The sequence below is a fragment of the Panthera tigris genome, chromosome E1, assembly GCF_018350195.1.
Source record: "Panthera tigris isolate Pti1 chromosome E1, P.tigris_Pti1_mat1.1, whole genome shotgun sequence".
NCBI lineage: Eukaryota > Metazoa > Chordata > Mammalia > Carnivora > Felidae > Panthera > Panthera tigris.
The window spans coordinates 25,198,297-25,212,415 of NC_056673.1; the positions used below are offsets into that span (position 1 = coordinate 25,198,297).

At 39.7% G+C, this 14,119-nt stretch overlaps 1 protein-coding gene across 1 annotated transcript in view; it reads right to left on the reverse strand.

Moving 5' to 3' along the window:
• APPBP2 (amyloid beta precursor protein binding protein 2) overlaps positions 1-13,532 on the reverse strand; it is a 49,009-nt gene extending 35,477 nt beyond the window's left edge. Inside the window, exon 1 of the mRNA XM_007086758.3 lies at positions 13,103-13,532. Coding sequence (XP_007086820.1) covers positions 13,103-13,240 — 138 coding nt within the window. The 5' untranslated portion in view covers positions 13,241-13,532. The remainder of the gene's footprint in view (positions 1-13,102) is intronic.
• Positions 13,533-14,119: the final 587 nt, after the last annotated feature.

Below are 14,119 nucleotides of genomic sequence, written 5' to 3' on the forward strand. Positions count from 1 at the left end.
TTAAACAATTTGCTTCCTCTGACTTAGAAGAATTACATGTTTTTAGAAAAATTAGAGAATATGGAAAATAACGTATAAAAAGGAAAAACATTCACTCAATTTTACCATCTAGTGAAAATCACTATCAACATAATAGCACATTTCTTTTCAGTCCTTTTTCTTACTGATTTGCAAGAGCCTTGAGTATGTTTCATAAACTTTAATACTCCATTATGTAAATTAAAACCTTTTTCCATTTCACATTTTTTTAAATTTGTATTTAAGAGAGAGACAGAGAGCATGCAGGGGAGGGGCAGAGAGAGGGAGAGAGAGAATCCCAAGCAGGTTCCATGCTGTCAGCATGGAGCCAAATGTGGGGCTCAATCCCACCACCACGGGATCATGACCTGAGCTGAAATCAAGAGACACTCAACTGAGCTACTAGGCACCCCTTAAATTTCTTTATTCTAATTGCACTAATCAGCACCTCAGAAATCCTGAATATGCAGTATACAGTTCCAGAAAGAAGTATGAAAAGTCTAACCACTTAAAAAAATAAAAATAAAAAAATCTAGGGGTGCCTGGGTGTCTCAGTTGGTTAAGCATCCAACTCTTGCTTTCGGCTCAGGTCATGATCTCACAGTCAGTGGGTCCAAGCCCCACATCAGGCTCTGTACTGACAGTGTGGAGCCTGCCTGGGATTCTCTCTCTCTCCCTCCATCCTGCCCCTCTCCTGTTCGAGTGCACACTCTCTCAAAATAAACAAAAATAAACTTAAAAAAATAAAAACAAAAAAACTGAATGATACTCAACTATATTTCACTTAAAAAAATCAGTCCAGGGCACTTGGGTGGCTCAGTTGGTAAAGTGGCCGACTTCGGCTCAGGTCATGATCTCATAGCTCAAAGGCTGGTTGAGCCCCGTGTCGGGCTCTGTACTGACAGCTCAGAGCCTAGAGCCTGGAGCCTGGAGCCTGCTTTTGATTCTGTGTCTCCCTCTCTCTCTCTGCCCCTCCCCTGGTCACCCTCTGTCTCTCTCTCTCTCAAAAATAAACAAACATTAAAAAAAGAAAAAAGAAAGGAAGAAAGAAAAAAGAAAAAAATCAGTCTGGAGTGCCTGGATGGCTCAGTTGGTAGAGCATGCAACTCTTGATCTTGGGGTTGTAAATTTGAGCCCCATATTGGGTATAGAGATTACTTAAAATCTTAAAAAAAAAAAAAAAAAAAAAAAAAAAGGAAGAAGAAGAAGAAGAAAAAATCAGTTTGGCTTCAGTGGCCAAAAGAAACAACAATGGCAACGATACGGATAATAGAAGGTATCTTATTATAGTCCTGATTTTAATCGGAATGCTTTAAGTGTTTCACCACTAAGTATTCCTGTTTATATATGTATATTATCTTTTGATTAAGTATGTTTATAATGTCAATCTGTATTTCCTATTAAAAGTTTAAAGGGAGAGACGTTTAGGTTTTTATATTATGATGATAGTTCCCTGTCTTAATATGAATTATATATTTTTTTTAAATTTTTTTTTCAACGTTTTTTATTTATTTTTGGGACAGAGAGAGACAGAGCATGAATGGGGGAGGGGCAGAGAGAGAGGGAGACACAGAATTGGAAACAGGCTCCAGGCTCCGAGCCATCAGTCCAGAGCCTGACGCGGGGCTCGAACTCACGGACCGCGAGATTGTGACCTGGCTGAAGTCGGACGCTTAACCGACTGCGCCACCCAGGCGCCCCAATATGAATTATATTAATAGACACAATGATTGGTATTTGTTATTATTTATAAATTCTGCCTCATGAATCACAAGTGAGGTTCTCAAGAGATCTTCTTTTTGTTGCTACTTTAGGTTTAGGTATCAGTGTTACGTTGACCTGTTTTGTTTTGTTTTTGAGGGAGGGGAAGAGGCAGAGGAAGAGAGAGAATCTCAAGCAGGCTCCAGGTCCAGCACAGGGCCCAACTCGGGCTGGATCCCATGATTGTGAGATCATGACCTGAGCTGAAATCGAGACTTGGACGCTCACTGACTCAGCCACCCAGGCACCCTATGTTGACCTCTTTTCCTTTTTTTTTAATTGGAAAGAATTAGGTTGGTCTGAAACAGGTTAAGTTCCAGTAGCATCAATTCTTCTCTGAATACACTCAAGAAAGTTCCTGAAGTCAGTGGTAGTTGTTTGCTTGCTGACAGAGAAGGCAGATGTACAAAGGGAGAAATATAATTGTTCAACTTTTTTTTTTTTTAATTGTTCAACTTTTTAAAATGGTTTTTAGTCTATTAACTTCTTTGGTCATTTATATTTTCCTAGAAACATAATTTCAGTAAGGTTTTCAGGCAGATTAGCATAGAATTGTACATGCTCTCCTACAACTAAAGAAGCCATTCTACAATTTAAAAAGCTACTTTCCTCTTTCCAGTGTATCTGTGTGGTTTTATTATTTTCTTTCTTATTCTTAATTTTGAAAATGAGAGCTTTCACTCATGTTTCTTGATTTGGCTAGCTACTGAATCAACTATGTAATTAATTAGTTGAATTATTTTTTTGTATTAAACTACATGGACTTAGTTCTCATTCACACTGACAAATATTTGAGTTTTTAGGCTATTTTCCTCTTAGGACGATTTCACGTTCAGATATCCTTTCTTAAAAATTCAATTTTTAACTCAACTGAGACTGGGTGGCTCAGCTGGTTAAGCATCCAACTCTTCATTTAGGCTCAGGTCATGACCTCACAGTTCGTGAGTTCGAGCCTCATGTCAGCCTCCACAATGACAGTGTGAAGGCTGCTTGGGATTCTCTGTTTCTCCTTCTCTCCTGCTCGTGCACATACACACACTCTCTCCCTCTCAAAATAAATAAAACTTAAAAAAATTCAATTTTACTTATTTTATGTATCAAAATAATACATGGTCATAAAAATCCAAGTATTAAAATAAAACAGAAAGGATGTATGTGCAAAGTAAAAAGCAACTGGAATCTTATCCCTTGAATAAATACCATTAAAACTTTGTGTTTCTCTAGATTCTTTATTTCAACGCACATAGAAACATACACATATATTCTTCTACTTTAAAACACACGCACGCGTGCACGCACACACCCCTGGGTGGCTCAGTCAGTAAGTGTCTTGACTCTTGGTTTCAGCTCAGGTCATGAGCTCATGGTTGGTGGGATCGAGTCCCATGTCAGGTTCTTCGCTGACAGTGCACAGTCTGCTTGGGATTCTCTCTCCCTCTCTCTCTGCCCCTCCCCCCACTTGCTCGCTCTCTCAAAATAAATAAATAAGCATTTTTTTAAAAAACCACACAAACAGGATTATGTTATTCATACTACTTTATAAATAGCTTCTTATTCTCCCCACTTGATGTGCTCTGGCATCTCTACCTCAGTGTATACAGCCTCCTCATTCTTTATAACTGCAGTATGATATTCTGTTCCTGTTTGATTAGCATTTAGTTTGTTTCCAATTTTTGCCATCATAAACAACATTGTAGTGAACATCCCTAAATGGAACTTTCTCCACATTCACAAGCAGTCCTGTAGGATTAAAATCTGTAAATGGTATTGTGGTTAAAGGGTATGAATGATTTCAATCTTTAAGTCTGACAATCTGATAAAGACGGATGTTATTTTTTAAAAACCTTTTTACTGAAGCATAACATAGAGTGTACAACTCATATTTAAATGTAACAATAAATTTTCACAAAGTGAACACACATGTAAACCAACATCTAGATCACAGAGTATTATCAGAATTCCAGGCACCTCCCTTTGTGACCCTGTGTAATCAATATCCTCCAAAGACTAAAAAACAAAAAAGAAAAAAAAGATCCTCTCTTGACTTCCAACACTTTTAATTTTGATTGTTTTTGAACATTAAATAAATGGAAAAATACACAATATACCCACAGTTTCCAAACTGCACCAAGGGTGCCTGGGGACTGCAAGTTATTTTAAATTTGAGAGAAATGATATTCAACATCTGTATTACACCATGCCAACTACTAGATTGCTATATTCTTTTCAGTGATGTCTAATCTTTGTTAATAAGCTGCCATTTTCAGTGGTTGCTATAATAATTGTAATGTGTAAAAATCAACATGGAACAGAAAATGAGGGTGGTGGGTGTCCAATCTGATTCCAAGATTTGAGAAGTTGTACAGTGCTGAAAGTATACATCCCATTACTAACTAATTGTGGTTATTTAAAAATGAAGTAAAAGTAGTAATTTTTTTTCAATTTTTGTGCATTATTTTAATGGCTCTTAACTTGTTGGGACGTAAGTATTACTAAGTTGTTCATATCTACTACTTAATAAACAGAACAGTTTAGGTATTTCTTTTGGCCTACAAGTGCCATGAACCAAGTACCATGAAGGGAGAAAGTCTGGGAGCCTCTGGTGTATATTCCTGTCATTGGTTTCTTACAGTATCACTTGTAAGATTCATTCATATTGTGTCAAACAACTGCAATTCGTTCATTTTCATAGCATAATATTCCACTACATGACTGTTCCACTACTTACTAATTCTATTGATGGTGTGTGTGAATTTTAAAAATTTAAATTCCAGTTTAGTTAACATACAGTGTTATATTAGTTTCAATGTACAATATGGTGATTCAACAATTCTATATGTTACTCAGTGCTCATCACAATGAGCATACTCTTGATTCCCTTCACCTATTTTAACTACCCCCCACACACCCATCTCCCCTCTGGTACCATCAGTTTGTTTTCTATATTTAAGACTCTCTTTTTTCTTTGTTCACTTTGAATGTTCTTAAGTGTACATTTCTTGAAGTGGAATTGCTGTGTTCCAGAGTATGTATATGCTCAGTTTTAGCAGACAGGCTAGTTTTCCAAGATAGTTCATCAATTTACACTCCCAGTAACAATGAGAGTTCTGATTGCTCCATGTCCTAACATTGTTTTTTGTTTTGCTTCATTTAGTCATTCTGAAGAATGTACACTACCACAGCAATTTCCCAAAATGAGGCTGAGCCCCTTTCATGCAATCATGATTGCTTTCCAAACACTTGCTTGGTCCTTTGAATAATGGTCTTTTTAGGTGCCTATTCAAGTTCTTTTCCCATTAAAAAAAAGGGGGGGGGTATTGAGGAGGTCACCTTTTGGGATGAGCACTGGGTGTTGTATGGAAACCAATTTGACAGTAAATTTCATATATTAAAAAATAAAAAAAAATAAAAAAGGAAAAATAAATAAATAAATAAATAAATAAAGGGGGGGTATATTAATATTAGATGCAGGATATTCGTCTTTTTAGGTGCCTATTCAAGTTCTAATTCTAATATTAAAATATAGCATTGAATATTGGTCTTTTTAGGTGCCTATTCAAGTTCTTTCCCCATTAAAAAAAAGGGGGTGTATTAATATTAGATGCAGGATGAGTCTTTGATCAGGCATATGTCCTTCAAGCATCTTCTCCCACTTCTCCCACTCTGTGCTTGGTTCTTCATGATCTTAATGGTATCTTTTAATGAATACATGTTCTTAATCTTAACATAATCCAATTTATGGAATTATCCTGATGTTTGGGCCATTTTGTAAATATATCTTTGTTGACATAGTGAGAATTGTTTTCCAAATTTAGGTCAGCAAACCATCCAAAAATGATCACTGCATATGGTGGTAAGGTAAAATCATGATACTTTTCCTCCTATATGGATATCTAATTGACCAGCACCATTTATTTGACTTTCCTTTCCCCACTGTACCACTGTGTTACTTTTATCATAAATCATGTGACAGTATACGTATCAGTCTGTTTCTGGACTGTTTTATTCCATCAATCTATTTGTCTATCCATGTGCCAATGCCATATTAATCTTAATTGCTACAGCTTGATACTTGGTAGTGTGAGTCCTCCAGATTTTTTTCTTGTTCCTCGTGATTGCTTTGGCTTGATTCTGCATTTCAGTTGAGCATCTTTTCATGTTTACTGGCCATTCATATCTTCCTCTTGTATGAGCTGGCTGTTCAGGTCTTCTGGAAATGAGTTGGTTATTCTTCACATACTGATTAGTATTACATCTTTCTCAATTAGAAAATACACCCCTTATAAACATTAAAAAGAAAAAACAGGAGGGGGCACGGCACCTACGTGGCTCAGTCAGTTAAGCATCCAAACTCTTGATTTCGGCTCAGGTCATGATCTCACAGTTTGTGGGTTTGAGCCCTGCATCAGGCTCTGTTATGACAGTGCTTGGGATTCTCTGTCTCCCTCTCTCTCTCTGCCCCTACCATATTGCTTAAGCTATCTCTTGCTCTCTCAAAAATAAATAAACATTAAAAAAAAAAAAGAAGAAAAAATATAACCCATGTGTCAAATGCTGTCGTTTCCATAGTCTTTAAAAATGCTTACATTTTTTCCTACTTTTTTAATGTACTTAGAAGTATTGATTTTTTTCCTTCTAGGTTCTGGTTTCACACTTAGAAAAGCCTTCTCCATGCCAAGATGGCATCACAGTGTCGGCAAAATGAGTAACGTAGGACTTCATCTTTTACGTTACTTATTTTTATAATGTTTGACTTTTTAAATTTACTTATTTATTTTTTATGTTTATTTTCAGAGAGAGAGAGAGAGACAGCGCACATGCACATGCGAGTGAGGTGAGGGGCAGAAAGAGAGGGAGAGAATCACTTGGGGCTCAATCCCACAAACCTTGAGATCATGACCTGAGCTGAAATCAAGAATCGAATGTTTAACTGACTGAGCCAGCCGGTGCCCCTATAATGTTTGACATTCTTTACATTTGTAAAGCACCTTAATAATTTCTTGAAAGAAGAAATTTCAGTCATTTCCCACAACAGAATAATGGCCCAATAATTTATTCTGATACTTATATGATTTCATTTGCCATACTTAAATCTTTAATACACCTGGAAGTCATCTTAATATATAGTGTGAATATATTCCCCCAAAAGCCAGCTGCCCAATGTATTTTATTTTCCCCAATTAAGGCACCTGGGTGGCTCAGTCGGTTGAGCGTCCGACTTCGGTTCAGGTCATGATCTCACGGTCCGTGAGTTCGAGCCCCGCATTGGGCTCTGTGATGACAGCTCAGAGCCTGGAGCCTGCTTCGGATTCTGTGTCTCCCTCTCTCTCTGACCCTCCCCCGTTCATGCCCTGTCTCTCTCTGTCTCAAAAATATTTTCCCCAATTAAAATACAGCACTGTTGGGGCACCTGGGTGTCTCAGTTAGTTAAGTGCAGCTCAGAGCCTGGAGTCTGCTCCAGATTCTGTGTCTCCCTCTCTCTCTGCCCCTTCCTTGCTCGCTTGCAGGCATGCTCTCTCTCTCAAAAGTAAATAAAGCATTAAAATATAGCATTGTCTCTGGGGTGCCTGCCTGGGTGGTTCAATCAGTTAAATGTCCAACTCTTGATTTCGGCTCAGGTCATGATCTCATGGTTTGTGAGTTCAAGCTCTGAGTCAGGTTCTGTTTTGACAGTATGTAGCTTGCTTGGGATTCTCTCTCTTCTTCTCTCTCTGTCCCTCTCTGCTCGCTCTCTCTCTCCCAAAATAAATAAACTTAAAAAAATTAAAATATAGCATTGTCTCTTTAATCATTTAACAAATTCTTTTTGAAATTTTGTTTTAATGTTTATTTTAATTTTGAGAGAGTGTGTGTGTGTGCACGCGCGCGCAAGCAGGAGGTGGGAAGGGGCAGAGAGAGAGGGACATACAGCATCTGAAGTAGGCTCCAGGCTCTGAGCTGTCAGCACAGAGCCCAACGGAGGGCTTGAACCCACAAACTATGAGATCATGACCTGAGCTGAAGTCGGCCACTCAACCAACTGAGCCACCCAGGCGCCCCGTATCATTTAACAAATTCTTAAATGTGCTTTCACTTCTATTTAGACTGCCTACTATGTTCTATGAATCAATTTATCTCTCTGCTGTTCTTGTGCCAATGCCACACAGTTTTAAAATATGTAGCTTTCTAAGGTGCCTGAGTGATTCAGTTGGTTAAGCATCTGACTCTTGATTTCGGCTCAGGTCATGATCTCAGGATCAAGAGATGGAGCCCCACATCAGGCTCTGTGCTAGGCATGGCAGCTTACTTGAGATTCTCTCCCTCTCCCTTCCCCTGCTTTTGTGTGCACACGCGCGCACACACACACCCTCTCTCTCAAATAAAATATGTAGCTTTCTAATGCACTGGACTACATTATAATGCATATGTCTCCTAAATATTGTGCATCTTGGAAATTTCTTTGACTCCTTTATTCTCATGTAAGCAATTTCTCCAGATGAACTTCATATTTAGTCACTTTCCTGTACTGGTAAAGTTTTGAGCATCTGATTCATATATCAGATGAATTCACAGCTTAAATTGAGATGAGCTGACATTATAACATACTACCTTACCATCCAGAGATACATGGTATGTTGGGCTATTTATGTTCTTTATGCCCTTCCCCCATAAAGTTTTTAGCTCTCAATTTATTAATCCCAAGAGCTCATTATATGAAAAGATTATTAATTCTTTGGCTGTCAAATATGTTGCAAGAATTTTTTTTTCAATTTGTTACCAGCCAATTTTAAAAGAGTACCAAGGATATTAGTTGAGGCTTTATATAGCTATACAACAGAAATATACATAGAAAAAGAAAAAAATTGACTCTAATACCAAGTAAAGGCATTAATTTGTACAGTTTTCTGCATGAGACAAAGCCAAAATCATTGAAGTTAAGACTAAAAATAATAAATTGGGGCACCTGGGTGGCTCAGTCAGTTACGCATCTGACTTTGGCTCAGGTCGTGATCTTGCCATTGGTGAGTTCAAGCCTTCCATCAGGCTCTCTGCTGTCAGCCCAGCCTTCTTCGGATCCTCTGTCCCCCACCTCCTCAGCCTCTCCCCTGCTTATACGCTCTCTTTCTCTCTCTCAAAAATAAACAAACTTAAAAAAACCCTAAAAATAATAAATAGAACACACTGGGGTGCCTGGGTGTCTCAACCAATTGAGCATCAGACTCTTAATTTCAGCTCAGGTCATGATCCCAGGGTCATGGGATTGAACCCTGTGTCAGGACTTCATGCTCTGTGGAGTCTGCTTAAGATTCTCTGTCTGTCTCTCTGTCTCTCCCCCTCCCCTTTCAGCCCCACTTGCATGCTCTCTCTCAAATTAAAAAACAACAAAAAAAATTATGGGCGCCTGGGTGGCTCAGTTGGTTAGGCGTCCGACTGTGGCTCAGGTCATGATCTCACAGTTCGTGAGTTTGAGCCCCCGCATTGGGCTCTGTGCTGACAGCTCAGAGCCTGGAGCCTGCTTCGGATTCTGTGTCTCCCTCTCTCTCTGCTCCTCCCCAACTCATGCTGTCTCTCTCTGTCTCTCAAAAATAAAATAAAATAAACTTTTTTTAAATTAAAAAAAATTAAAAATAAATAAACAGAACACATTACTGAAACACCTCACCTAGCCAAAACTTAACTCTATGGCCAATTTTGTAATTGGAATAGGACACAAAACAGACCAGTCAGCAGTTAAAAAGATCCTAAACTTCATTCTTTAAAAACCCAGCCCTTCACTCTATATTTGCTTTCACTTGGTACACAGCTTTACAATTCCTTCTATTTATCTTTCCATTTCTATACCTAAATGGTTGAGCACTCCTGGTTAAAAGCTATACAGATTCAAAGACATTATTTTATAACATATGGATTTTTATTGACCCACCTATACCACCTGTGACTTTTTAAGTTTTTAAAATTTTTATTATTTTTTTCCACCTGTCACTTTAAAAAAATATATTTTCTAATGTTTATTTTTGAGACAGAGAGAGACAGGGCATGAGCAGGGGGAGGGGCAGAGAGAGAGGGAGATACAGAATCTGAAGTGGCTTCAGGCTCAGAGCTGTCAGCACAGAGCCCGATGTGGGGCTCAAACTCACCAACTACAAGATCATGACCTGAGATGAAATCAGAAGCTTAACCGATTGAGCCACCCAGGTGCTCCTCCACCTGTCACTTTTTAAAACAAATTGTTAATAAACTTCCCTTCCCATATACATCAACAGCCACTTCCAACTTCAGTTTAGCTTCCCTACATAGAAACCACACCACTCCTATCCCTTACTCTCAGCAGATGATCTTACCTCCTTATTCAGGATAACCATTCTTTGCAAACTTAGCTATGCTGACACCTGAAGTCCCTAACTTGTTCCATTTGATCTTAGAGAAAAAAGTACTCTTTCTCCAACTACAATTTAAGACCCATACCTTAATTTACACATGAAGGAAGAGGCAAGACTCATTAATTAATTCTCTTGTTCCAGGTCTCCACTCCATAATTCATTTCGCACCTAACTTATACAATTAAACTCTCATTCCATTTTCAGCCAATAAATTCAGCCAATATATTCTAATGTCGTCCATGCTTTAAAAAAAAAAAAATCCTGGGGTGCTTGGGTGGCTCAGTCGGTTGGGCTTCCAACTTTGGCTCAGGTCATGATCTCGCGGTCCATGAGTTTGAGCCCTGCGTCGGGCTCTGTGCTGAGAGCCCAGAGCCTGGAGCCTGCTTCAGAGTCTGTGTCTCCCTCTCTCTCTGCCCCTCCCCTGCTCATACTATGTCTCTCTCTCTCTCAAAAGTAAGTAAACATTAAAAAAAAAAAAAAAATCCCTTCACACTTTACCCTTTCTACATATCAACATATTTCTCCCTTCCTTTCCTTACTTAGGGAAAAGTCAGCATGCCTACTTCACCTTCCATTCATTCCATTACCCCATCTCCTAAAGCTTTATGACTGTGCCTTTGCCTGAAGCTACTCACAAAAATTAACAGTGACACTGGACTACAACGATCAAGGGGAATTGGGTATTTTTTTGGTTCCACAAATACTATGATTTTGTCTATAACTATGCCTATTGATGGAAGTTGGGACTGCTGAAGGAATCTGATTATGAATTTCTCCTTGGCTCTAAAGTGGATAAAATTGGAAACTATAAGCAATCTCTTAAAATGCTCAAAAACTGGGCAAGGGGTATCTTATATTTATATGCATTAAAATGCTTAAAAAGCATTTTATATTTATGTACCAAAACGGTGGTTTAAAGCAAGAAAAGTTCCTTATATTTCTATCAAAGATTCAAGTCCAGGGAATTAGTTCTATAAACGTCTTTCATGAAATAATCGATTACCTCAAAATGCAAAATCTTCTCGAGCAAGAAGGCAGGATAGGTAGGAACTAAATACTAAATATTAGATCTTGATTAAATTACTTAACTTTCTCACCCTTAATACAGGGTTATACCTTACTCTACAGTTTAATTGTGAGGATTAAACCAGACGTGTAAAAGCACTTAGCACAGTTCCAGGAACACATTAAATACCTTCCTTCACTTTAGCGCAATGCCATACTCCAAGATACATACAACTATTTAGAAGTAAAAGTGTACCAAAAAGAAACAATATTAAAACTTTGTTAACTATTTGAAACAGAAAATGTGGCAAAAGCAGCATCTGTTTATACTAATAATAATCTTCAAATGAAAGGCTTCAATTAGAAGCACAAGTTACTAAAAGATGTTCAAGTATTTTGAGGGAATTCAACTACTAAATGTACTTAGCTTGAATTTCCAACGTTCTCCTCTACGGAGTGTAAAAGATTACATAAAATTTAATAAAATGGACAGAGTAAGCATACACACAAAGCTGTAGTTTCCCAGGATGAGAAAGACAAATCTAAACTCACCCTTCCTTGGGAGGAATGGATCTCAAATATACAAAGTTTCCTTAGATATACACAAAAGCAAATCAATGTATCAAAGGGATTTGAATGAATGGAGGCTTTCTTTACTTTAGGGACCCAAATAATAAAATGAATAACCAAAATAAATCCTCTTCAAATATTTATGGGGGGGGGAACATTTTAATTATTAGAATTGGTGTAAAGCAGCTGGCTTGAGTAGAATATAGCAAGTCAGTTGCTTTCTGAAAAAATATTGTGGGGTGGAGAAGGTGGGCAATCTTCCCAATAAAACAACTGCCATAAAACCTCATACATACGTAAGAATATACACATCTGTTAAATATCAATTTACACTGTGTTCTGCCAACTTAGTAATCAAGAGGAAGTATTTAAGATCTAAAAAATAAGTCATATTCCACTTCTGGTCACATTTTGCACGGGTGGCTACTGGCAAGTAGGGGTTATCTACGCAGATTCAAGGCAGTGAGGACTGAATAATAAATCCACTGTTCACTTTCAAATGTAGGGGGAGAGGAAAAGGGAGGCTCCGAGTCCGTAAAGTATCTCCTCCCTCTCTGAACACTGCAAAAACTGTCCAAGTCTAAGACATTTACCCCTGAAACTCCTTGGAGAGTGACTTGGGAGACTTTTTGTTCACATTTCTGAGGGGCAGCTATTTAGGAATGCGGCAAGATTGCAACTTTCAAATACATGAACGTAACTTAAATTCTAAAGTATTTTTTCTTTCAGGAAAGATTTTCCCCCTTCCTTTCAAATAGTTCACCACCACTCACATATTAACAAAATCTCCAATTCAACCCCAAGTATAAACAAAAACCAAAGTTTAAAAAAAAATGCCAATAAAGCAGACAACTACTTCTACTAATTCCTCATCTCCCTCTCAATTAGGAAGGAAGAACACGAAAGGCGAAACGAACACGAAGCAGAAAAAAAAAAAAAATGCTTGGCAAGAGGAGAAAGTAAGTAGGAAGGGGGGATAAGAGCAGAGCAAAAAGTTCAGCTGATGCTGACACTTAATATGGGTAAAAAGGGAGAAAATATTCTGAAGACACAGGTTAGAAGTAAAGAACTGAGTGGGACAGGGGAGCAATAGAGGAAGTCCAAGCAAAAGGCCTATGGGGGTGGGGGGCACGGTGTTGGAGGGAACACCAAAATACGGGGAAAGATTCATTAGGAAGAGATACCAGTCAAGGCCCAAGAACTTGAGAGACAGAGGATATGGAGACAGAGTATTCCTATCCTGGCAACCACGAGACCGCGCCAGATGTCTGGGGAGGCGATCCTGCTACGAGGGGTGAGGGGTTAACTGCGGGGGCTCGCAGACGTGGAAGGGGGTGCGGCCCTAGGGGTTGCAGCAGGGGAGCGGAGAGCAGGCCTACGGTGCGTACCTTGTAGTAAACATCGAATTGGATGTTCTCGGGCAAGGAGCGGATGTCTCGGCGGGAACGGATGTAGTTGTCCACGACAGCGGAGATGGCGGTGTTATACAGAGTCTCTGGGATCCACTCTAGTTCCACGGCCGCCATCTTCCTTCCCTCCTCCTCCGCCTCCTCCGCCTCCTCCTCCCGAAGGCCCCCGCCTCCCTCCGTAGCGAACTCCTCTGCGGCCCCGGAGGATTCGGACGGGCGGCGGCAGCCACGCGGGCACACGGCAGAAGCGCACGGCCACCCTGGCTCCTTCGGGGCGAGCTGTAGGGCAGCAGCGGCGCACCCAGGCCCGGGTAAACAGCGGCGCACGGGTCCAGGGAGAGCCAAGCCCAGGCCTCACATTCCGGGTTTGAGAGAAACCCGGGTTCCGTCCCAGCACCGAGCTCTGCAGGGGCGGGGTTGCGTGTGCGGCGTCATGACGTCAGCGCACGCTGACGCGCCGGAGGGAAGGAATGCGGCAGGCGGAAAACTTGGGAAGAAAAGAGTGGTGGTTCTTTTCGCAGAGAACGTACTTTCCGATGGGGCCGCAATTGGGTGGGTGGGGGTGGACTTTTTACACTAAGACGAGTAACGCTCTAGCGTTCCCGATTACACGGGCGCGTCAGTCGTGCCACGGCAGTTCCTAGGCATGGACCGTATCGCGGCTCAGGTAAAAGTTTGGATCCTTCACAAAAGTGCACAGTATCTGCACACTGAAAATTAGGCATTCAGGGAATTCACATGGGTCTCAACACCCTTCTTTAGATTCGGGTCCTTAAGCCAACTTACGAACCTTCGGTCCAGGAACTAAGTGTCGGCATAGGTCATTGTATAACTAACCACTTGCATTTTTGAACTTTTTACAATATTTTCTTTTTCCAAAGAAAACTTACAAACAAAAAATAAGAAGAAAACTCCTTCCTGCTGTAGAAGAATTTGGTAGGAAGGTTAGCCTGATTATGGAATTACAAATAGTGGTGAGAGAAAAAGGGCTAATTG